The following is a 24,933-nucleotide window of genomic DNA, read 5'->3' on the forward strand; positions in this document are numbered from 1 at the left end:
GGGACAGCTTTCAATAAATGTATTAGTATAGTAAACAAAACAGTTAACTACATATTGAAAAATAGGCTCTAAAAAGGTGTTAGCTAAAGAAAGCCACCAATATTGAACAAAAAAACTTAACAAACTAGCTGCTAAGAAGAAAAGGAGAACATAAGGGGATACATGGCTTACATACTAGTGCTAGTAAGCATATCAGTTCCTCAGGAAAAAGTGAACTTTTTTCCCCTGGCCCTGAGTGGTATAGGGAATATGCTTCCAGAACCTTTGTGTGAAAGGGCAAGTGATGCACAATATCTTACTTGCCAGTTTCACAGACATTCAGACTGTTGCACATATTGGCTCTGGGTGAAAGCCGAGGTAGTGGTATTTAAGTCTAGCTGCATAATTAAACTTTACAGAGTGGATTTGCTTAAGAATTGCGGTCATTTGACCTAATACAAAGATAGAAGTTGGGAAATTGCAGTTGTAGTTAAGCTATGCCATAGACCAGTGGTTTTCAATCCATTTTTTTAAAGGTAGATTCCTTCAAACAAAAGCTTATAAAATTGCCGAATATATGAAACAGGTACATTGTTTGAAACTTCTCTAGTTAAAGCTGGAGTATCCTTGCTTTTCTTCTTAAAGAGATTGATTTACATACGTATCTTATAATTGCAAGATACCTCTACACAAGTTGATCAGTGAGGCCACAACTCAGGGTATGTGTCAGTTACGATAGTGGTTAACTATGAATAGGAAAATATAAACACACCAGCCCATAGATAGGCGGTGCTGTGTGGGTTATGCCATCACATACCTGAACTCCTAATTCTAAATTCCTTCTTTGAAGTGGGGACTTTGATGCTCATGTGCGTATCTCATGGCTGTAACAGGGCTGATTCACCTACGGCACTGTTTTCCAGCAAGGAAGTGGGGGAAGGGGGATGCAGCAGCAAAAGTGGCCAGCTTACTTTGACCCCTTTTAAAGAACTTTCTCAGAAACACCATCCAGAGTTTCCCACTTACATCTCTTTTGTCAGAACTGTGCTTCAGGAGAGGCCAGGAAAAATACTTTTTCTGTGAACACATTGCTGTTCTGAATAAAATAGAAGTTATTAGAGGAAAAAGAAGAAATGGAGAGGTAATATCTGCTATGGCTAAGTGGAACAGAGGGACAGAGGACAGGTCTACCTGGGGAGTAGGCTAAGGTTATGTCATGTATAACTTCTTATGCCATGCGTAGGAATTTAGGCAGAATAATGCGTTGATTAAGAGCAAGTACTTTTCATTGTAAAGCCCTGAAATTTGAGTCTTGGCTTGTTCACTTATTAGCCATGTGAATTTGGGTAAATTACCCCTTTCTGAGCTTCGGTTGCCTCATCTATAAAACAGATGTAACAACACCCATTTTGCAGCATTATAAGAATAAATGAGATAATGCCTCACATATAGTAGGTGCCTAGTAAGTTATAAGCATTATTTTTATTTGTATGTCATCCAAGTGCAGGGATTTATATGATCACAGCACTTTGAAATTTATAGCTCTAGCACCACATAGTGCACCAGTTTGCAATGGGAATGGGACTAGAGACAAACAAGACTTTTAGGGGGGTACTTATACTTAGCTGGGTGAGAAATGATGAGGGCCCAGACTAAGGAGTTATTGGAGGTGGAGAAAGAAACAAGACTCCAGAAATATTTAGTGAGTAGATTCTTATGGAATATAATGACTGAATTTGGGTAAGGCGGTGTTGAGAGGGAGATTGAAGCCATGGCATGGGCTTGGACAGCTGGGTGAGGAGTGATGTAATGAGAAATGTGGAGGAAAAAAATAACTTTTAAAGGTTAAAAGGCTCATTTATCTTTTTGCTTGTTGCATTTGAATGGAATATGCATCCATTTTTATATCCACACTATTGGTGATGGATATTTGAATTGTTTCCAACTTTTGCCATTTACAAACAATGTTACAACCACCATTATACATGGGCCCTAATGCATATAAGCATACTTTTCTGAAGATGTCTTCAACTTTACCAGTAGTACTAGTTTATTTTTCCACTGGCTATGTATCACAATTTTGATCCCTATCATCCATGCTAACACTTGTCATTGTCAGACTTTTTGATTTTTGTCAATAATGAATATGAAGTAGTGTTTCATTAAGGTGCCTTTTTATAAGTTTGGATTTCCTTTGTTGAGGTGTGTGTTTAGGGCTTTGGTGCATATATGTATTGGGTTGTATGTATTTTTCTTAGTGGATTTATGAGTTCTTTTTATATTTTCGATGCTGATCTATTTTCAGTTACGTTTGTGGGTAATATCTTTCCTCAGTCTTTGGTGTCTTTTTTTTATTCTACATTGTCTTCTGATGACTAGAACTTCCAATTTTAGCGTAGTCAGATTTATCAATTTTTAAAGTTATGGTTATGCTTTTTGCCTTAAGAAATCCTCCTTTACCTCTAAGGTTATGCATATTATTTTTAAGCTTTCACTTACCTCTCATTTAGTATTACCTTGAAAAGTATATGGTTATCAGGTATCAGGCCAGTTGTGACACCATGAATTATCCTCTTGGTTTGGGACCTATCAGGCAGTTCAACTAGAAATAACATAAATTAGTAAAGATGTTTTAGCAGAAAGTGATTTAATACAGGGAATTAGGCACTTAGAAAATTATTGAGGAGCTGGCCCCTGGCCCCCATGAATGATTTCAGAGCATTACTGTTGAATTGGTCTGCTTAGTGAAACTGCCTCTGGTTCGATCAGGATGCCACTGTTCCAACTGATGGCTCCATGGATCGTACCACTTCAGCTGTAATCCAGTGATCAATAGCCACTGACATAACTCGCTCCAGGGCTGTTCTGTGCTGCCTGCTTGATCTGTACCACCTAAAAGGATACTTCATGTACTACCAGTCTGCCAGCTTAACTTAGTTTTTCTTTCCAAATGCATCTGATTGGCGGAATCTAAATTATATACGGAATCCTGGCTGCAAGAAGAACTGGTAAATGTAGTTTTTAACTGTCCAGCTTCTACATCACTGGAAGGTACACTAAAAGAAGGGTGGAACAAATGTTAAGTGAGTCAGTTATCTACCCTTTGAGCTCAACTGGTGATAGCCCCCCACCATATCTCCCCACTTGTGTATTGTAATAAACTTCTGATACATATATATGAGCTTTATTTCAATTTTAACAGTTCTTTTCTTCAGAAAAATAGTATTACATTAGTGCATCTAATAGTTCATATATATTTACTATATATATCATTTGATAACCATTCTATGTAGCAATATAAATTAAACCAAATAGAATAAATGCTTAACTCAAGACAATAGAGCTCTTATTTGTCACAGACAATAGCAAATCTCTATTGTTTCCTTTTTAAAGACTTTTCAAGGACTTCATTCTTTCTATATAGTATCACTAATTTTTCTCCATTTACTGGATCATATCCATCAGTATAAAACCATGTTCTTAGTATCTTCCATTCTAAAACACAATACAATACCTTTTTTCACCTCAAATGCTCTCTAGCTTTTGCCCTATTTTCTGCCTTGTTTTATAGCCAAACTTCTCAAAAGATATAGTTGCATATGCTTTCCCCTTTCTCGTCTTTCATGTATATTCTAACCCACACCAAAGTCACGCCTGTCCTCATCTCACTTAACCTTTTGGCAGATTGACGTCCTTGCAAACCTTTTTTGAAAAATGTTTATATAGAATTGGCTTATTTCTTCCCTAAATGTGTGGTAGACTCCCCCAGGAAGTCATCTGGGCTTCAAAGGTGTGTTTTTAATTGTTGTTGTTGTAAGATATTAAACCATGAGTCCATCTTTTTAAATATAAATTTTAAACTATTCAGGTTATCTTTTTCTTCTTGAGTTAGCCTTGGCAGTTGATGTCTTTCAAGGAATTTATCCGTTTTCTCTAAGTCATTGAATAAACGGACATAAAGTTGTTACAAATAGTACCTTTTCCTTTGAACGTCTGCAGGATTAGTAGTGATGTCTTCTCTTCCATTGTTGATATTAATAATTTGTGCCTTTTTTCTTTTTTTCCTTGTGACTAGAGATTTATCAGTTGTATTGATCTTTTTGGCAAATTGGCTTCTGGTTTCATTGATTTTTCTCAATTTTCTGTTTCATTGATATTGGCCCTTTATTATTTCCTTCTGTTTTTCTGTGGGTGTGATTTCTTCTTTTTTCCTAATTTCTTAAAGGGAAAGCTTAGGTAATTTATTTAAGACCTTTCTCTTTTTCTCATATATCCATTTAATGCTAAAAATTTCCCTTCTAAATACTGTTATGTCTGTATACCACAATTTTTGATATGTGTTCATTTCATTATCATTCTAGTGAAAATATTATTTTCCTTTGTGAATTCTTTGATGGGTTGTTTAGAAGTCAGTAATTTAGCATTTAAATTTTTTTATTGATGCCCATTTTAGTTACATTGTGGTCAAAAACATACTGATGATAATCTATACTCTGTTTTCGCTTCTCACTGCAGCTTTTTTAGGCTGGCCTCCTGTGGGTCTCCTTTGTGCCTGTGAAAATTGTTGGGTCAGCCAAGAACTTAGGCAGGGATGAGTCTCCTTCCCTCTGTGGTTTCCTTGCTGCTAAGATTACCCTCTAATTTCCAGCTGCCCTGCCAGCTTTGACTCTGCACTCTGACACTTCAGGCTTTCTGCTGTCTAAGCCAATCATGGTGAAGGAATTCATTCATTTAAGAAATACATCAAACTCAGCAGATCTGCTGTCTGTAGCCTTCTCTTTCAAGAGCGGATTTCCCTATGTTCCCTGCTGGCTATTTGCCATGCCCCTGGAGTCCTTCCCCATTCATGCACGGTGTGCTTATAGCTAGCCATTTGGGTGGGTTAAGCTCTGAATTTGGGTCTCATTCTTTTTGTGATTTTTGTGATTTGCTCACTGCCAGGATTTCCCCTTTAAATTTTCTGATGTTTCCTCAGTCCTGGATTCTGACCTCTGGCACCTCTAGTTGATAAGCCTGCTTTTTCTTCTTCCACCGTTTTCTGTGGTTATAGTTGTGAGATGTAGGCAGCATTATCAGACCAAAACACTACAAAGTCATAGTTTTTACCCCTTCTCATTACCATTTTTCCAGATTAAACTTTCCCCTGGCTTTTCTCTACTTTTGGAGGTCTTCCCGTATCTTTAGTTTTGTTGTTTTAAATTCAGTTTTTATCATTACCTCTGTGAGTGATTCATGCAACCACTTACCTACTACCTCACCATTATCCGAAGTTGTCCCCCCAAAACAAAGAACTTTCTTTAAAAATTTTTCATCTAGGACTCCATGGGCGGCATGTGACCCAATCTGGCCAATCCAAACATTTTATTTCCCAGACAATAGTGATTGGTTAAGGAATGGGCACATGATGCAAATCAGACTATTCAAAGACAAAGAGATTCCATTCTGGAATTTTTATTGGAACTGGTAAGGAAGGGGATACCCTTTATTCCCACAATCCTGGGAGAAATGGCCTATCTGAGGATGAAGAGCCAAAGGAAGAAAGAGAAATTTGGTTCTGGTAAACTTTCAATCAGTCTTTTCCAAAAGCTTTTGCATTATGTGAGCCAATACAGTCACCTTCTGCTAATTTTGAATTGGGTGTTTTTTACTTTTCAACCTGATATACCCTCCATGATCTAATCACTGTCTACTTCACATTTATGTGGTACTGTTCTCACTCTCTTCTATTATCTTTTAGCCTCCCTGACCTTTCACTTCTTTAGATACAGATATTCTTTCCCAACTAAGGATCTCAAACATGCTCTCCTCTGCAAGGTCTTCCTAAGCTGATTCTTTCTTATGCTTCATCTCAGATTAAATGTCCCAGACATTTAGAGAAGTCTCCTTTGTTCATAGTGTCCAAGTCATTGTTCCACTGTTACCTGTTTTTGCACCTAATCGTTTCATTCATAGTACTCTTCACAATTTATAATTAGCATCTGGTGGTGGTTTGCATATTTGTCTATTCCTCCACATTTAAATGGCAGGAGCCATATCTGTTTCATTTTATCATTATATCTCCAGCAAGTGCCTGGCACAGAACTATATGCTCAAGAAACAATTGAAGAAAGGAAAGGAAGGAGAGATGAAATTGCAGGACTAGGACTTGAAAATTTGATGATAAATTAACTCTAATTTTTCTAGGTTATAATATGCTTTGCTCTGGTACTACTAAATGACAACTTCCTGTTTGGATTAAAGGCCGTTGGAATCAGTCCCAGGGATGTGCCTCTTCTGCTATTAATGAGTAGTGAATTGATTCATTCATCAGATATTTATTGTGTATCTATTATGTATGAGACACTCTTTTAGGTATTTGGAATCTATTACTTAGTCCTGTATATGACAGCACTGGTTTATAATATTGAAATATTAACTAACTTGTTTTATACATTGTGGTGTAAAAAACAGTCATTTAAATTATGGTCAAACCATGTGTCCCTTGAGGTCAAGGATTATACCTTATTCATCTTCATATGCCAATTACTAAACATAGCACCTGAAACGTAATAGGTATGTTCATGAAATGTCTGAATTACTGAACCTGGTGAATAAATAATGATAATTATGGAAGATTTTTACATGGAATTAGTATCTGTGTTTTTTTAAAAGGTGGTAGAAAAACAGTATTAAAATTACATATAATGTTTCAGAGCCTTTTAATAAGAAAGATTTTTTTTTATCATTGACTATAGATTCTTGCTGTAAAGGCAAAATATAGTAAAAATTGTGAGATGTATTATGAAATTATTTCCCTTCTGTGTTACAGCTCTATCCCTATATAGCAGAGAAAGTCTCTAATGTGTATTTTTCATAATGATGGTATCACTATAATTGTTATGTGTCCTCATCTTAGAGACAAAAGTGAATCTTTTCTCACCAATAAGGAATAAGCCCTGTAGGTTCCATTGTCTCTTGGGTACTTTCTATGCTTTAACTGTCTTCACCATGAATTTTATAAGAAAGAATAATAAAATAGAGTAAGGTAGCCTCTTCATAATGTTGTCAGCCATAGATATAATTCTGTGACCAGGACTATACTTTTTTTTTTTCCATTTGAACCTATGGTGAATAAACATTTTATTCAAATTTCCTATTCAGTTCCTTCTAGATATCTCTCTTTTAAGTGTTAAAAAAAGAACATTTTTGTTATCAAATTGTGTGTGACTAGTTCTTAATTATTGTTGCAACAGTGACAACTTCATTTAGATATTGCTCATATTTTCTCTCCACGAGTCTCCAAGGCTTAGCTCATTTACTTCTTCACAATACAATTAACGTTTTAACTAGACACCTAAGGGTGTTGCTTGCTACCAATTTTATAGAAGAATTTCTCTGAGTTTCTGACCCTTTATAATTTCAGTCTGTTATGAATTTTTATATTTTGTGTAGCTTTGACTTTACTCTTCAGTTTTTTTTTTGTATTAAATCACTGCTCTCTCTATATAGCAAATATAATTTTAGAATTATTAATTTTGTAAAATATAAATGACAAATGATTCTAAAATCCCCAAACTAAAATGTTCAGTTTAACTTCCTTATCAAGAAACTGATATAGAAGGAAATGTAACTGATCACACAGGAATTTATATGCAGTCACATGTCAAACTAAATACTGGTTATAGGCCTTTTTTTTCTTTTTAGAGACTCTAGCTGGATTTTTTGAGAATTTGCTGAACACACACACACTTGAGGCATATCACTGGTCTTAAAGATAATGACATTTGAGTAACCCTTTTTCCCAGTGGCATTCCCTGTTTTGTTCTAACTCAACTTCAATACAATCTTGAACTCTGATTACACAGAAGTATCAAATTCACAAATTTTCTGTTTATGCTTTGATGAACAAAAACAAAGATTGACTGAGTTAGAAAAGATACCCAAGTTTGTGTCCTTTTCTTGTCCTCCCCTCCGACGGTTTCTTTGTGGGCCTTCATCATAAAGACACTTGGAGAATCTTTCCTGTGAGGTCTGGATTGCTTTGTTATACTGGAACCTTAACCCTAAATCATAACTTTTTATCTTATAGGCTGATACGAGACATACTTGTGACTTGATGCAATTTATTTAAATCTTACTGCATCAATAAAAATATAGTGTTATTTCAGTAAAGAATATAGTCTCTCAGGGAACATTGCACCCTTTTGATGGCTTCCTCTTGGTTTTGAGGGAATCAAAAAAGCAAAGAGGAGAGGTATCTTTAATAACTAAAAGATAAAAAGTATTTATTTTTAACTTACATTTTTAAATTTACTTCAAACATATTGTGTTAAAACTAATTAAATGCAACTCCTGATATAAACAGGAGATAGTAAGAGCCTATTCTTATTTTAACACAGAGTACAATACCTTTCACACAGTAAATTCTTAAAATAGCCTGTGGGATTTGATATTGTTTTCATAGTATCAAGCCAGGGAGAGTTAATTATTTCCTGCAAGTAAAAGGAAGGTTTCCAAGTATTAACAGATTTCCTGCCAAATCTCTACAAAGTATGAAAAACAGGTCGTGTGTTTGATTGTATAACTCTCCAACCTGGGATTATAAACTTACTACTAGATTCTCTTTAGGGTAAGAGTGGAGATTGAAAAGTCTCACATTTGAATCGAGTGTGATATTTCTATCACAAAGTTTAAAAAATGATTTTTTTATTGATAGACACCCTTGGATACATATAGAAATAATCTTAGGAAGTTTATTCATTAAATCTTTGTGATGTATTATACTTTGCTTTATCAGGCTAGAATATAATCCCTTTTTGGTATCAGCTCTCTTCACTTAAGAGGTATTGGATAGAGAACGGGCTTCACTTCTGGCACATGGAAACTGGACACTCTTCGCCTAGTTGTATAATTTGAGTAATGACTTGGTGACAGATTCTGAACTTATTTCTTTGGTTTTGAACCTTATGTTAATAAGGTGTTTTTATTTTCCTTATGAGTGAAAAAATTTAATAATATATTAATGTGCATTTATTAACAGAAAATTCACTCATTTCTGCAGGTCAAACTACTATAACTAATAAAAATTATTTACTTAAAACATAATTTCTCAAATTCAAAGTAAATAAGATTATACCATTCATTTTAATTATATTTGCTGGAGTACTGTCATGTTGTAGAACATCTTATTCTGTAGGGTTTGAAGAGTAGAAATGCAAAAGAAAAAATGTAAGATGAAAATTTAATAAATAAGAAATTATAAAATTTTATCTATTTTATGAATGCTGAAATCAGATAACTCTCATCTGTTTTTATAGTACAACTTTAAGTGTGTTCTTTTCCCTCCCAGGACATTTATTCAGAGCAGCTGGGGATCAACCGTTTAACCTGTCCACAGTGTCGAGTGCCTTCCCAATGGTCAGCCACCCAGTCTTTGGTCTACATTCAGCCAGCTCAGGGCATTCAGAATTTGGTGGTTTGGGGACACTTGGTACACCCACAGCCTTAGCCGCACATCCCCAACTAGCATCTTTTCCAGGTAAACATCTGTTACAAACAGTGTTCAAGGAAAGGAGGAAAGCTTGAAAATGTTCAAGCTGTAATTTGTTTATTAAATTGAACAAAAGAATAGTCTAGTGCCTGGTATATTAAAACTCTTGTACAAGAATTTGGTTAATCCTGTTTATCATGCGCAAAGAAACCCACACTGAGTGTTCTAGGTGGCAGCGCAGTTCTTTAGTTATTCAAGTATTTAGCTAGAGAAATAAGCATCTGCACCAAAAGTGAATAATTAGACCAAGTTTTCCTCCTGCTTTTTATTGACGTATGATATATATGCAGAAAGGTGTACGTATTGTAAGGGTAGAGTTTGATGGGGTTTTTTACAGCTTTTATTTTTTTTTAAATAACTTTGGAAAACTAACGTCTAGTTCTTATAATAAATATCTCTGTACTTTTATTTTGAGTTCTCACTTCTCTGCACTTTGTCAGAAAGATAAGCTTGGCTCTTAGATTCCATATTTTTTTAATAATCAATCAAACAACTCTAGATTTGCAACACATACATAGCAGAAAGACCAGAATTACCGCAGATTTTACAGATTGAGAGAATTCAGGAGTTCAGTAAGACACCAATTAAAGTTTAACTTACACAAACATGCTATAATTTGTCTTGTTATATTACTTTGAAAGACTAAACTTTAAGTGTTTCCAGTGAGTAATTTCACTTTAATAAATTTTAGTAAGGGATGTTTAAAAATTAGAGCTTAAATGTAGACACAAACAAACCTGAATTTAAATCTGGCTTTGCTGCATTTTAGTTGTGTGACCTTGAACAAGTAACTTGACCTCTCAACCACAGTTGCCTCACCTGAGAAATGAGGATAACAATAGTAGTACCTGTGAAGATTCAAGGAGATAAGCCATGTTTAGTGCTGAATGCAGCATTTTCACACACAATCAGTGCGTAATTGTAACTATTATTACTGTTATTTTCTCTTGCCCACTTTATGGTAAAGAACTGTGAAGTGCTTTTTATACATATGCATACAGAATGGAAAAGTTGACTATATTACAAGTACTGGTTTTGAATCATATTATTCCTTTATTTCAGTTTCTAGAGGAGAGGGGGTGGTGGGGAGGGGTAGTGTGAATACAAAGGTAAAATAGAGTCTTAAAATGAGTCTTAATATTGGTTTTAAAAATACTAATAGAAATTTAATTCAGTCAGTTTCTAGAATAATTTAGCAAGATGAGCATTCAATAGATATTTTCTGAAATATAGGATTGCTGAATAAAAATCAAAATAGGTGCTAATATAGTTACTAGTATCTTAAATTTTTTGTTTCATGGTTTATTATATTACTGCCTTTGAGCATTTCTAAACAACAGTGTAATTACTGTATTATTAAAATCCAATACCTTCTGCACTGGAATGGTGGTTAACAAGTATAAAGAATTATTTATCTGCATTTCAACAATATTGATACTTCCACTGTATAGAAAAAAAATTAGTTCCCCAATCTACATAAACTTTTCACTCACTCATATATTGTACATAATTCTTTGAGCATTTACGGTGTTCTGTGCACTAGGCCAGGCACTGAGAAATACACTAATATATGTTATGTTGTTTATAGTTTTTAGGAGATGGATTAACAAACAGTTACAAGATAGTCTTTAGTGATAAAAGTATGACTGTAGAAGAATACTATTTTGCCAAATGATCAGAGTGTGTGCCTAGTTATAAAGGACTTATTTAAGTTGTAGGTTTGGTATAATATCAAATTTAAATTCTCAATAGTTGGCTTTATTCAAAAGGTTAATCAAAATGCCAAATTTTTGAAATCACATAATAAATAAATGAAGACACACAGGGAAGAAATTGCTAGGAATTTTAAATGATTAATAATTTATTTTTAAATTTTTTGGACATGTGAATTATTCTACATTCCAAATGATTTAATCAACAGATGCAGCATTTAATGGTCACTGGTATAATAAAATTATTTTTATTTAATATTGAAATTGTATTTCATGGTAATTTCTTTAAAACTATACCATGTTTGATTATTGTATTTTTATATTATATTACCATGAATTTTGTGAAGTGTCTGGCTCTATCAAGTATGAAATTTTAAAATTCTCTATCTTCTAGGTTCAAAATGAAATTTAGTATGGCCTCTGAAATATTAGAATTGTTCAGTTGAATATGATTAATGTTGCTCTATGCTGTTATCTTCTTTTTTAAAAAAATATTCATTTAAAAATATATATATGCTTTTTAATTGATTTTGGAGAGCGGGAGAGAGAGATAGAAACATCGATGCCTCCTGCACGCCCCCTACTGGGGACTGAGCCCACAACCGTGGCATGTGCCCCTACTGGGACTCAAACTGGCGACCTCTTGGTGCATGAGAGGATGCTCAACCACTGAGCCACACCGCCAGGGCTGCCACATCCTTTGAATACATTTAGAAATTCATCATGTGCTGGACTATGTAATCCTTATTTTGTCCCTATCATGCTATAAACAAGGTAGTTTGTGAGTGACTAAATTTTTTAATTTTCTTCAGTTTGGAAGATAAATAAGCCCTCACTTAACAAAAATTATAGTACTTCCTATGAAATATTAGACATTTGTAAAGTTTGTAGTTAGAAACCCTATCTTTTTTATCTTTTTATTTGATTGACCTTCTATACTTGTTTTTGTTTGTTTGTTTTTTACTTGTGGGGTCAGCTAATTTATCACACACTTTCCCCAGTTGTTTTTTCTCACCCCTGTTGTGCACTATTGACATTCTAAAGTACATTTTTGTGTTTTTTTCTGAGTTTATGTCTAAAATATTTCAATCCTACTACGCTTTGATTGCCTTACCAATTTGCTGGTTGTTTACAAAGTCTATACATTCAACTGTAATGCTTTAATTATAGACTCTGTATTAAATAATATAAATATCTTTGGAAAACCTCTGTCCCTTTTTTGTCAGCTATGTGGAACCTAGTTTTCAAACCTATAAATAACAATAGATTCCAACTGTGCTGATATAAGCTCAAAATGCACAGTTTTCCTCCCTATCTAAATACACTTCTTTCATCTAAGCAGTGGATAAATGATTAATGCTTCTGTGTAGGTATTCTCGGTTGAGTTCCCGTCATTCAGGCACTGCTGAATATACATGGGTGTCATTTCACTAGCAGCGCCTTCCTGCCGTGCAGAAGAATAGCTTTTGCAGTTTTCTGCTTATACTGGTTTTTTAGACCTTTCAGAATGGCAGCCACCATGAACATGTCACTTTAAAAAAAAAAAAAAGCGAGTTTTGCCATTAGATAATAAAGGTGTGTATCACTTTACATCCTTTTTAATGGAGAGTGATATTTCTAGAAAAGCTTTAAAGACCATGTAATATAGTATATCGAAAATATTGAAATTTTCCCAGGCTATATTATTGGGAGCTTTCCCCCTCTAATTTCCTTATGGTTGTTACAGTCAATGAAAAAATATTGCATATATCTTGGAAGATTAGCCTCAAAGGTTATAACTAATATGGTAATCTAGCAGGTTAGTCTGTTGGAAAAGATTGTTTCTGAGATTTTAGAAAGGGCAACACCAGGCTTTCCTTTGGATTATTTTCAGATCTTTTCTTAATCCTCACTCTTCCTTCAAAAATGTATTCTATAAAATTTGGCTTCTCTCCTTTTCTAAAAGTTTTAGCTGAAAGCCACAGTTTGAACATCTAAATTGCACTTGGTGATTTTCTATATTTAGTCATTTCGCAGTGATAAAGCAATCACTGTTATTTGTAATTTATGAGAGGAGGTACGACCAAAGTTTAAGCTTTTTTCATTAATTTGAAGGGGTGAATCTTTATAAATCTTTCATATTTTAATGTGATTTACTTGTTTTGAAATCTTCTTTGAGCCCTTTTCATTCTTAGTCCCCCCAAAAAAGAAATGAAAAACAAAGGCTTACTGATTTGCTGTCTTTATGTTTTTATTTGAGTGTAGAACGTTTTCTTTCATAAACGCATTTGAAGTATAATAGATTACAGTATTCTTTGTATTGTTATTTAAACAGCCTGATTTTTCAGAGCCAGATCTATATTTTATGTAATATGAGGAAATTTTTATCACTGATTGTAGATGGTAACCTTAAATTCTAAGGCATTAAAATAGATTGGTATAGTCTTACATATATTGTTTCTTTCCTATTTTAGAAAATTATGGTATAAGTCATCAGAGTCAAATAAATCTTTAATATTCCAAGTTTTCCATTTTATTTTTATAATTATAGACGGCCCTTGTCCTTTATAAACTTGAACTCAGGAGGCTGCTGAGTGAAGGTTCTTGGATGCCACCTTAATGAGAGGAATGACGAGAGTATAACTTCTAATTAGCAACCTTGCAATTAGAAAGATGGTCAGAACTGTGGAATTCAGCAATTGTGTTCCAAGTTGTAACGTGAACTTTTTTTCCCAGGAATAAAATATAAAAAGCTTTGCTACTTTAACTAAAAAGTTAATTCAGATATTTCTGCTTGTTTGTTTGGTGTTTGGTTTTGAGGTGCAGAATGGTGGCGAACAGCAGATGTTCACACTCGTACGGGGGCAGCCTTCTTTCCACCGTTGCTGGGAATCCCACCACTGTTTGCTCCTCCAGCCCAGAATCATGATTCTTCTTCATTCCATTCAAGGACTTCAGGAAAAAGTAATCGAAACGGTCCTGAAAAAGGTACCATATTAACTTCAACCAAGTATTAAAAAGCCCCTATTTCAAACCTATTATCAGTAGAGTTCAAGTTTAATAACATTTATATAGCATTGTGCTAGACACTTCCACACTGTCTTGCTTAATTCTTATAATAACTCTTCGAGATTGGAAGTATTCCCATTTGCAACCAATGTTAAATACCATTTAGTATTTTTTTGCAACCAAGGTTAAATAAGTTAGACAAGGAAATATTGCTTACAGATTCATGTAGCACAGTCAGGATTTGAACCCAGGCCTTCTAACTCCAGAGGCTGCCGCTTTTTCCTCTGTATCTCACTAGCTTTTTTATTAATATTTTACTTATTCTGTAATTAAGATTAAGTTTATTAAAACTAATGTCCTAGTATTCCTCTTTTCTTTTAAATGATCATTAATATTTCTCCTGTTAATGGTTGTTAGACTATCATTTGCAAATTCTAATAGCATTTTAGATGGTTTATTATTATCTTTCTTTTCGCTTGAGGTAGTATTTGGGGGAGTTTAATCCAAAAGGATGAGTATTTGCATTTAATTACCCTTCTAAACGTTTTAAAAAATTGAAGTGAAAATCACATAAATGTAAAATGCACCATTTTAAAGCGAATAATTCAGTGGCACTTTATGTGTTCACGTTGTTGTGCGGCCATCACCTTCATGTAGCTTCAAAACATTTTCACCACCCCAAAAGGGTTGATGTGTTGTGAATATCTCATGGATCGAATCATACAATTTGGGACCTTTTGTGTCTGGTTTCTTTCACTTTGCATTATGTTTTTGAGAATCATCACATTGTAGAATAGTATATCATTACTTCATTCTTTTATGTGGTTGAATAAATTCTATTGTATAAACATCTTGATTTTTGTTTCAAGGTGTAAATGGGTCAATAAATGGAAACAGTACATCTTCCGTATCTGGTATCAACACATCTGTACTGTCCACTACTGCTTCTAGCTCCGTGGGACAAACTAAAAGTATAAGCTCAGGTGGAGGAAATCGGAAATGTAATCAGGATCAAAACAAAAACCAGCCTTTGGATGCTAGAGCTGACAAAATCAAGGATAAGGTAAGTTATTCTTTGAAGGACAAATGTATATCAGACCTATGTGTAGCATTCTAAAGGTCAAACCACATGAATCTATGGAATAATTTTTTGTGAATTACCAAGTTCTGTTTTTACCAAGTGGGTGTTTATTTTTATGGTGTGGTACTAATATTATGTATCTTAAAAATTAAAACTGTCAGCACCAATAAATATTACAAATAGTAATAATAGCTAAGATTTATTGAGAACATACCAGCTCTGCACTAATTGCTTTACATGTAATATCCATTTCAATCCTCCCTGTACCCCTAATGAGGTAGGTACTGTTATTAAAATGGGGAAACAGAGCCCTAAAACAGTTAGGCAGTTAGTGCTCAGGATTTGAAGTCAGGCAGGTTAACTCCAGAGCCCATGCTTTTGGAAACCTAAAACAAAAAAACTTTTCATTATGAAAGTTTTCAAATATACAGTGTAGGCAGAACAAGCATAGTAATCTTGTATACCCTTTATTCAGGCTCAGTAGTTATTGGCGCGTGGACAACTTCATTTTGTTATATCCCCAACTGTACAGGTCATCAATTTAATGCCTCTCAGTTCTAAATTCACCCTTTTCCTTTTTTGCCAGTTGGCACTACGTTAGGTCTTGGAGAAACACTGGAATGGAAGGGGTTTCTGTTCCTGGTTCGTGTTTTCTTCTCGCCTCATGCTGTGGCTGCCAGTTGTGTGTAGGAGACTCAGTAATGCACATGATGTAGTGAGTTTCATGGCATCCCAGCTTATTACAGTAGTTCCCCCCTTGTCCGCCTGTGGTTTCACTTTCTGTGGTTTCATTTACTTGTGGTCAACAGCCATCTGAAAATATTAAATGGAAAATCCCAGGAATAAACCATTCATAAGCTTTAAATTGCGTGCTGTTCTGAGTAGTATGATAAAATCTTGCACCGTCTCACTGCATCCCACCTGGGATGTGAATTATTCCCTTGCTCAGCGTATCCAGGCTGCGTACACTACCTGCCTGTTGGTCACCAGCTATCTGTCTTGGTTATCAAATCGACTGTCATGGTGTCGCAGTGCTTGTGTTCAAGTAGCCCTTGTTTTACCTAATAATGGTCCCAGAGTGCAAGAGTAGAGATGGTGGCAATTCAGATGTGCCAAAGAGAAGTTGCAAAGTGCTTCCTTTAAGTGGAAAGCTGAAAGTTCTTGACAAAGAAATGAAAAAAAAAAAATCATCCTGAGGTTGCTAAGATCCACAGTAAAATGAATCGTTCATTCTTGAAATTGTGAAGAAGGAAAAAGAAATTTGTGGTAGTTTTGCTATTGCACCTTAAACTGCAAAAGTTACGGCCACAGTGTGTGATAAGTGCTTAGCTAAGATGGAAAAGACATTAAATTAGTGGGTGGAAGACCTGAACAGAAAACATGTTTTAGACAGCAATGTGTTGTCCCAGATATTGAGCCTATATGGAGACTTCAGCAAGGGATCCTGAAATGAGTGACACCAAGCCATTTATTGTAAGTAAGGGATGGTTTGGACTGAAAAATATAAAAATTACTGGAGAGAGGGAGGGAGAGACACCACATTCACATTTTATAATTCTACTTTATTATTAGTTATTGTTGTTAATCTCTTACTGTGCCTAACTTATAAATTAAACTTCATCATATGTATGTAGGTATAGGAAAAAACATACTACATATAGGGTTCAGTACCATCTGCACTTTTAGTCATGCACTGGGGAACGGAACACATCCCCTGTGGATAAGGGGGGACCACTGTAGTAAGTTTTGCTGGAATGCCACTAGGTGGCTTTCTAACTGATTTTACTGGTGCCCCAGCTAGCAGGTTCCCAGCAAGTTTTTCTGACATTCTGACCTTGACCGGTGATACCTCAGTGAGCTTCTCTGCCATCCAGTGGGCAACAGCCACATCGTCTCCAACAAAGTTTAAAGCTAAGTCTTAGGTAATGAGGGGTTGGAAAAGAGAGGCCCTCCTCCAAGTTTATCTTAGTGTGCCTCAGCCCACAGGAAGTGGCTATTCCATTCACTTTTTTATCCCAGTATATTTTTAATTGTTGTTTTTCTACTGATTTGAGAGAGAGAGAGAGAGAGAAACATTGATTTGCTGTTATATTTATTCATGTGTTCATTGGTTGCTTCTTTTATGTGCCCTGACCAGGGATCAAACCTGCAATCTTGATATTTCAGGATGACCCTCTAACCAACTGAGCTACCTGACTAGGGCTTATTCCAGTATTCTTTAGAGGTTTCTTTTTTCCCCTCTTAGTAGTTCATCTTCTGTTACTAGTTAATTTTTTATGATAAAATTTCTCTATTCAAGTTGCTAATGTGGCTCTGCCTCCTGACTAGACCCCATTTGTTGTAGAAGCCATATGAGGATTAGGGTGGGTATGAAGATCACATGTGGTAAATCCACCTCAATATTTTTGTCACTCTAAATAAGCCTTTGGATTTCCTCTTCCACATCATGCCAGAGAATGTGACATTTCAGCTTTGTTAAATGTAGGTCATCACTGAGTCTTGGTTTCATTCATTCAACCAATTAAGCTGAGGTATCTCCACCTACATGAACTAACACATTATGTCCAGAATTTTCAGTAAGTGCACTTTTGTCAGTGAATTTGGTCTCATTTGTAATTTCTTCTTGATTGAGAAATCTTGGTTTATTCTCAGTTAAATCCTTAGCATCAACTGCAAGCTTTCTGGGAACAAAGGTAATAAATAGAGCAATGTCTTCTCATCTACATTTTATGAAAACCACTTTTAGGGAATGGTTTTCTGGGAAAAGAGCATCAAAAGTTTGTGACCCTGCACAGATCTCTTTCTCTACCATCTCAGCTATAATATCAAGGGGGCTGGGAAGCTTCTGACACAAGAGCAAGATATCGCTAGCCACTGACTACAGGTAGCATTTATCTGAACTTTAAATCTGAAAAACATGCCTCATAAGCTCTAATTTTTAATCCTAAGGAACTATTTTATCAAATTTTCCTTGCCCTTCAAGACAGCACAAGCTCCATATTTTTTCTAGGATCAACAGAACAAATAAAAATTTGTTTTTTCCTTTTATCAAGCATATTTCATAGAAATGCTTCCTCTAAATATTTCAGTTTCCTTCTCAACAGAAGAAAAATGTTTTCCAGAATACAGGAAGGCATTTGAGGATCTGGGGGAAGGTCATCTGATAAAGCCAAGAAAAGCCCCATGGTACCCAATCACAAAAACTGAACAAGACTGTTCCTAGGCTCCAAGACAAACATTCCCTTTCCCCTGTAACAAATATGATAAAAGATTCTTGGTTATTTCCTTCCAAGGACTCAGGTTTCAGGGTTACACTCTCTACTTGTTTCTCTTTTTTTCCCTCTTGTTCCCTGCTTTTATTTTATTTTTTATTTCAAATCATTTTTTATTTTTCAATTACAGTTGACATACAATATTATATTAGTTTCAGGTATATACCCCAGTGATTAGACATTATATGACTAAGTGATCATCCTGATAAATTTCATATCCATCTGATACCATACATAGTTTTAGGATATTATTGACTATATTCCCCATGCTGTACTTTACATCCCCATGACTGTTCTGTAACAACCAATTTGTACTTCTCAATCCTTTGGCTTTTTTCAGCCATCCCCCCAAATCCTCTCCCATCTCACAAATGTCAAAATTTTCTCTGTATCTATGAGTCTGTTTCTGTTCTGCTTATTTGTTTTGTTTTTTAGATTCAATTTTTGTAGATATGTATTTATTGCCATTTTATTGTTCATGTTTTTTGTCTTTTTTTAAAAAAATTTTTCTTCTTGAAGAACCTTTACTATTTCATGTAGTACAGGTTTAGTGGTGATAAACACCTTTAGCTTTTTCTTGTCTGATTCTAAATGATAGCTTTTCTGGGTAGTATAGTAATCATGGTTGTACAAGTCCTTACTTTTTATTGGTTTGAATATTTCTTGCCATTCAAACTTATGGCCTGCAGAGTTTCTGTTGAGAAATCAGCTGACAGTCTTATGGGACCTCTTTTGTAGGTAACTAACTGCTTTTCTCTTTCTGCTTTTAAGATTTTTCTGTTTGTGTTTAACCTTTTGCATTTTAATTATGATGTGTCTTGGTGTGGGCCTTTTTGGGTTGATCTTTTTTGGGACTCTCTGCACTTCCTGGACTTGTATGTCTATTTCCTTCACCAGGTTAGGGATGTTTTTTGTCATTTTTTCCAATAGTTTTTCAGTTTCATTCTCTCTTCTCCTACTGGTACCCCCATGATGCAAATGTTGGCACACTTGAAGTTGTCCCCTTTTGTTGTTCTGACTGGGTGTTTTTTGCTTCCTTATATTCCAAATCCCTGATTTGATTCTTGATTTCATCTACTCCTCTGTTGATTTCCCATAAATTCTTCTTCATTTCAGTTAGTGTATCCTTCATTTCTAACTTGTTCTTTTTTATGGTTTCCATGTCCTTTTTTTATGCTCTTTAAGTTCCCTCTAAGTTCATCTGCTCTTCTGCTAAGTTTGTTGAGCATCCTTATAATCAGTGTTTTGAACTCTGCATCTAGGAGATTGCTTGTCTCCACTTTGTTTAGTTCTTTTATTCTGTTGTTTTATTCTGTTGTTTCATTTGGGACATGTTTCTTTATCTCCTCATTTTGGCAGCCTCCCTGTGTTTGTTTCTAGGTATTAGGTAGTGCTGCCATGTCTCCCAGGCTTGGTAGAGTGGCCTAATGTGGTAGGTGTCCTGTAGGTTCCCGTGGTGCAGCCTCTCCAGTCACCTGAGCTGGGCACTCCAGGTGCATGTGCATGTGCCCCACTCCCAATGTGGGCCTTGTACACTCTTCTGTTGTAGTTGAGCCTTTATTGCTGTTGGCACATCAGTGGGAGGGATTTACCCCCAGGCTGATCAGCTGCAAAGACTGGCTGCAATCACTGTGGAGAATCAGCTGTGCAGGGGCCCACCCCACAGAGCAGGACTTACTTCAGTGGGGCTTTGGTACCTGCTGAGTCCACCCCTTGAGTGTTGTTCATTGTGGAGGTGGTTGGGTGGTGTTCCTATGTGGTCTAAAGCTGTTCACTGGGTGTGCTGGCTCTTGGACCTCTCAGGAGGTACAGACCAAGGTGACCTGCCACCTGTCTTCTGCTGGGACCACCCAGCATAAGCTACAAAGTGATCTGCAGATGGCTGCTACTTGTGCTGGGGGTTGAGGCACCTAGGAGAGGCCAAGCTGCAAACCAAGGCCAGCTGCCACTAGTGCTGGTACTGGGGCCACTTAGTAAGTGGTATGGGGCATGCTTAGGCCAAATGCTGCTTGTTTGAAAGATTTTAGTAAAGTCTGAAGCATGAGCCAAGATAAGCCATTCCTGTGGAAAAGACACTGGAAACAGCTTGGGTGGGACCAAATGTTAGTTGAGGTGGGATCTCAGGGAATCATCAGGGTGGGTCGAACAATGATAGTTAGATTAATGGAGACTAAGAAATGGTGCCTGCCTACCTGCAGGGTCTGGGGCGGGGTTGGGGGTGGGGGAGTGTATTTTGTCAAAGGAAAAATGGCCTCTGCCAGCACTTCTGTCTGGCAGAAGGCTGCTGTCGTAGCCCTGGAACTCAGGTGGAGTGAGTCTGAGTAAGTTCATGCATGGGCTCCTTAGGAGGAATGCCTGGGACTCTTGCAGCCTCTGTCTTATTGAGCCAAACTTCCCACTGGTTTTTACAGTGATAAGTTACGGGAACTTCTCTTTCTGGCACTGGAATCCTGGGACAGAGGGTCTGGTGTGGGGCTGGGACCCCTCGCTCCTCAGTGGGGACCTCTGTAGCTGAGATATCTGTCCTTATTTTTATGTGCCACACGTAGGTGTAGGATCATCCTGTTCCTCATCTCCACTCCTCCTACCAGTCTCGATGCGGCTTCTTTATGTCTTTAGTTGTAGGACTTTTGTTCAGCTAGATTTCAGGCGTTTCTGAATGATGGTGATTCTATATTTTAGTTGTAATTTTGGTGTGGTTGTGGGAGGATTTGAGTATCACTTTTACCTACACCACCATCTTGAGTGGAAGTTCTCTACCTGTTGCTCTTCAAGTGTTCTTTACTCTCCTCCCTTATCATGTGTTTCAAGGGCATTTCAATCATGTGAGCTCCAAGGGCCGATCTGTGCTGCTGCTAGCTTCTTTGCATGCCAGGCACTAGCTGAAACACTACCTATTCCTTACTCCCATAGTATTTTGAAACAAATCCCACACCTCATGCCCTAAATATATTTCCATTTATATTTCTACAAGTTGAACATCCATATTTTTAAAACTTACACTATCCTACCTCTTAGAAGTAGTGCTAAAATCTAGTAAAATCTAAAATCTTCAGTACCTCCACTATGTACAGGGCATTGAGCAAGACTTTGGAGGCATGGATATGAAAAGTCCCTGTCCTTAGTTCTTATAAGGACTCTACATTGACATTCCTAAACAAGATCAGTGTTGTTAAAGAAAAAAGTGTTCCCAGTAATAGGTACTAAAAACTTTGAGAGGCACTTCTCTAATGATATAAAGGGACAGATTCGGAGGTAGCATAGGAATAACACTAGAGAGACCTGGGCTATCAAGTGAGGAATACTAGAACTTAGAATTTCCGAAAAAGAGCCCGTTTGGATAATACATGGTTTGGCATGAGTTTATGGTAGTAGGTTGTTCAAGGAAAATGGAGATGAAGGGCATTGGCACTAAAGAAGATCCTATTCTCTTTTACCCAGTAATATTCAATTTTAAAAGCTTTCTAAAAATATATTGCTGCATTAGCCCTCTGTGTTGTTTGAAAAAATGTTCTTCAGCTAATTTTGATAATCCTTTCTGGAGGTATGGTTACATAGCTTTGTACTGCTCATTAGAAATCCTTAAGTCCAATTCCCTCATTTAGTCTGCATGTTTATTTAGAATAAAGATATTTTAAATTAAACAAAGTAAGTCACAAACTAAAATCTATGTTTGTAATACAGCCTGTTGAGAAAAAAATAAATTCAAGGTTGAATAAGTTCCACTCCTGCTGCCATAAAAATGATTGATACCACAGCAGCCAAAACAGTCTTTTTAAAACATAAGTGGTTTTATGACTTTAAAACATATGTGATCACTCCCTCCAATAGTTTCCTATCCCACTTAGAATTAATCCCTCCATGGCCTTAGCCTACAAGACCCTGTATCATAAGACCCCTGCCAGTCTGTCCTGCCATATTTTCTATGTCCCTGCATCCCTGTGCCACAGCTAATCTAGTTGGCTTCCCCAGTCTGTGAACACAACAAACTCATTTCCTTTGCTGTTTCCTGTCTTGAATGTCCTTCTCTTGTTCTTTATTTAGGTCTCAGCTCAGAAAGGTCTTACCTGATAACTGCATCTAAATCTTGACCCCACCCCACTCCCAACACATACTGTCTATCCAGTTATCCTGTTTTAATCATGGTATTTATCTCTAAAAACCCTTATTTATATTGTTTGTTGATTCTCTGCACCCAGATCCCACTAGGGCAGAGTTGCTGTCTCTTTGTGACACCCCTTTGTCCCCAGAGACTAAAGCATGCCTGGTACATAATATCCTTGAATAGGTATTTGTTTTTTATTAGAAGAAATAACTATACAGTAAAATGAAAGTTCAAGGAGAGGGTTCTGCAATGCTTTTCCAGATTGAATGGGGCAGAGGTGGATTAATAAGCTCTTCTTTGATCATTGTTTGATAAACCTAAGAAGACTCATTTTTAAAATGTTTAAACGGCATATCAGAGACATACTACCTAATTATGTGTGAACAGAAATGAAGTACCTACATACACACACTAATAGCAATTAAGGAGATGAAATTGGTGATGTTGACACTCATTTTCTTTTTTCTAATATCTGGATGTGTCTGTTCACATTTCCCCTCCTTTTTAAATGGGGTCTAAATTTGTTGCCTTATAAAAGCACAGACTCTTTGCACGTGGTCAGAGTATGCTATGCAAAACCACCTGCATCAGAATCACGTTATGGGCTTGTTAATGCAGATCCCTGTGTGCTGTTTGGAAATTGTACCCAGGAATCTGCTGCTTGCAACAAGTTTTGCAAGTGAATATTACATACCACAAAGCTTCAGGATCTACACCTCTAGACCCCACTCTTGAGGAGTGCAGGCCCCATTTCTCGTGCCATCTTCAAAAAAACCCTACAAAGACTACTTAGGCATTGGAATAGGAGTTTATTTCTCCCTGCTAAGTCACTGTAGCTCCCTTATTTCTTTCCTTTTGTAGCTAGCCCTTGTTGAAACCAAAAGTGATAACTTCATTTTAGATTCCTATGATGTTTATAGTCTTGCTATAGGTGCTTAGAAATACAACAGATTTTGGTTGTAAGAAAGGAGGTGTTTCTCCAACAAATGTTAGGCTTAATATTACTATATTACTATTGTTTCCCTTTCACCTCTACTTTGGTTCCTTGTCACTGTTACTGTAAGAGAAGATAGCTCAGGGAATGATGGTAAATATTAGTTGGCTTATTGAAGGTGTGTATGTCGAGGAAGCATTACCGTTGCTAGTTTGGAGTAGTTAAAACAGTACCATTGAAAGTGGAATAAAACAGCAGGGGTGACTCCCTTCACTTATATGCATTTTATTCAATTTAAATCAAATTTCAGAAGGTACAAAGGAGACAGTATAGATTTGCAATCTGTGACTATGGCTTAAATTTGGCTTCCTAGTAAAGAAGTATATGATTGTCTCTCATTCCCCAAGCCCCGTAGTCATGAAGGGCCCTATCTGTTAAGACCATAGCTTTCGTGATTTATTGCTTTTGTAATTTATTACTTTTCTATGTTTTATTCTTTATTTTATCTATCAGCAAACAGTATTGAAATGTTCTAAAGTAACTTTGGATTGTACTCAATCTTAATGCTCTATCATTTCAATATTTCTCCTTTTCAGTCTTTCTATTGGCAGAATTTTAACTTTTCTATTGTTATATAGCTTTTTAATTATAATTCATCTCAAGATTTTTTTCTTTTTATCCACTACTATTGTCTATTCTTTAAACCCCCAACTTTCCTTTTATGCGACCTAATGTCCCTTTCTTCCAGCTTTGGATTTCCTTTTTCCTGTAGAATCTTAAATGTTCCAAAAATTAATCTCTTTATCATATTTTTCATTTTTGATGTGAAGTATAAAAAATTAAATTTTTGAGCTTAATTAAAGCAGCCTGTATGTCCTTTTCTACCTATCTTCTCTTCCCTATAGCACTTATTACTATATGGAATTACTTGCTTTTATATTAATCATCTGTCTACTCTACCACTACCACCACCACCACTAGAATGCAACTTTCTTGAAGACAAGGACTCTATCTTAGGCATCATTGTAGTCCAGCACCTAGAAAAGTGTATTTGGCATGTTATATGTACATATTTGGCTACTGATTCACTATGTGCATAAAGAAAGAAGACTAAAGCTAAATATAGAACTTCCATATATGTAACCCTTATAATTGGAATTATTATTTTATAAATTACTCTTTGTGTTTTGAATATACTGTATTGAGGTTTCCAGTCAGAGCTTGTATATTTTATTGGAAAAGTCTTGTCACATAAGTAAATTTGATTAGTTTGTTGAATAATTACCCTTCTAACATGTGACTTTTCCCTGTTTCCTAAAGTGATGTTTTGAGA

At 35.9% G+C, this 24,933-nt stretch overlaps 1 protein-coding gene across 30 annotated transcripts in view; it reads left to right on the plus strand.

Moving 5' to 3' along the window:
- The window catches only part of BAZ2B (bromodomain adjacent to zinc finger domain 2B), a 273,729-nt gene that overhangs the window by 166,611 nt on the left and 82,185 nt on the right, over positions 1-24,933 (plus strand). For 10 of the 30 annotated variants that reach the window (XM_081141721.1, XM_081141728.1, XM_081141703.1 and 7 more), the window contains 2 exons: positions 14,020-14,187; positions 15,078-15,271. In XM_081141721.1, the coding sequence (XP_080997847.1) occupies positions 14,020-14,187; positions 15,078-15,271 (362 nt within the window). Of the gene's footprint in view, positions 1-9,307; positions 9,497-14,019; positions 14,188-15,077; positions 15,272-24,933 lie in introns of all 30 variants that reach the window. The other 20 variants (XM_081141723.1, XM_081141705.1, XM_081141709.1 and 17 more) reach the window with 3 other exon arrangements.

Source organism: Miniopterus schreibersii (assembly GCF_964146895.1).
Source record: "Miniopterus schreibersii genome assembly, chromosome: 7".
Lineage (NCBI taxonomy): Eukaryota > Metazoa > Chordata > Mammalia > Chiroptera > Miniopteridae > Miniopterus > Miniopterus schreibersii.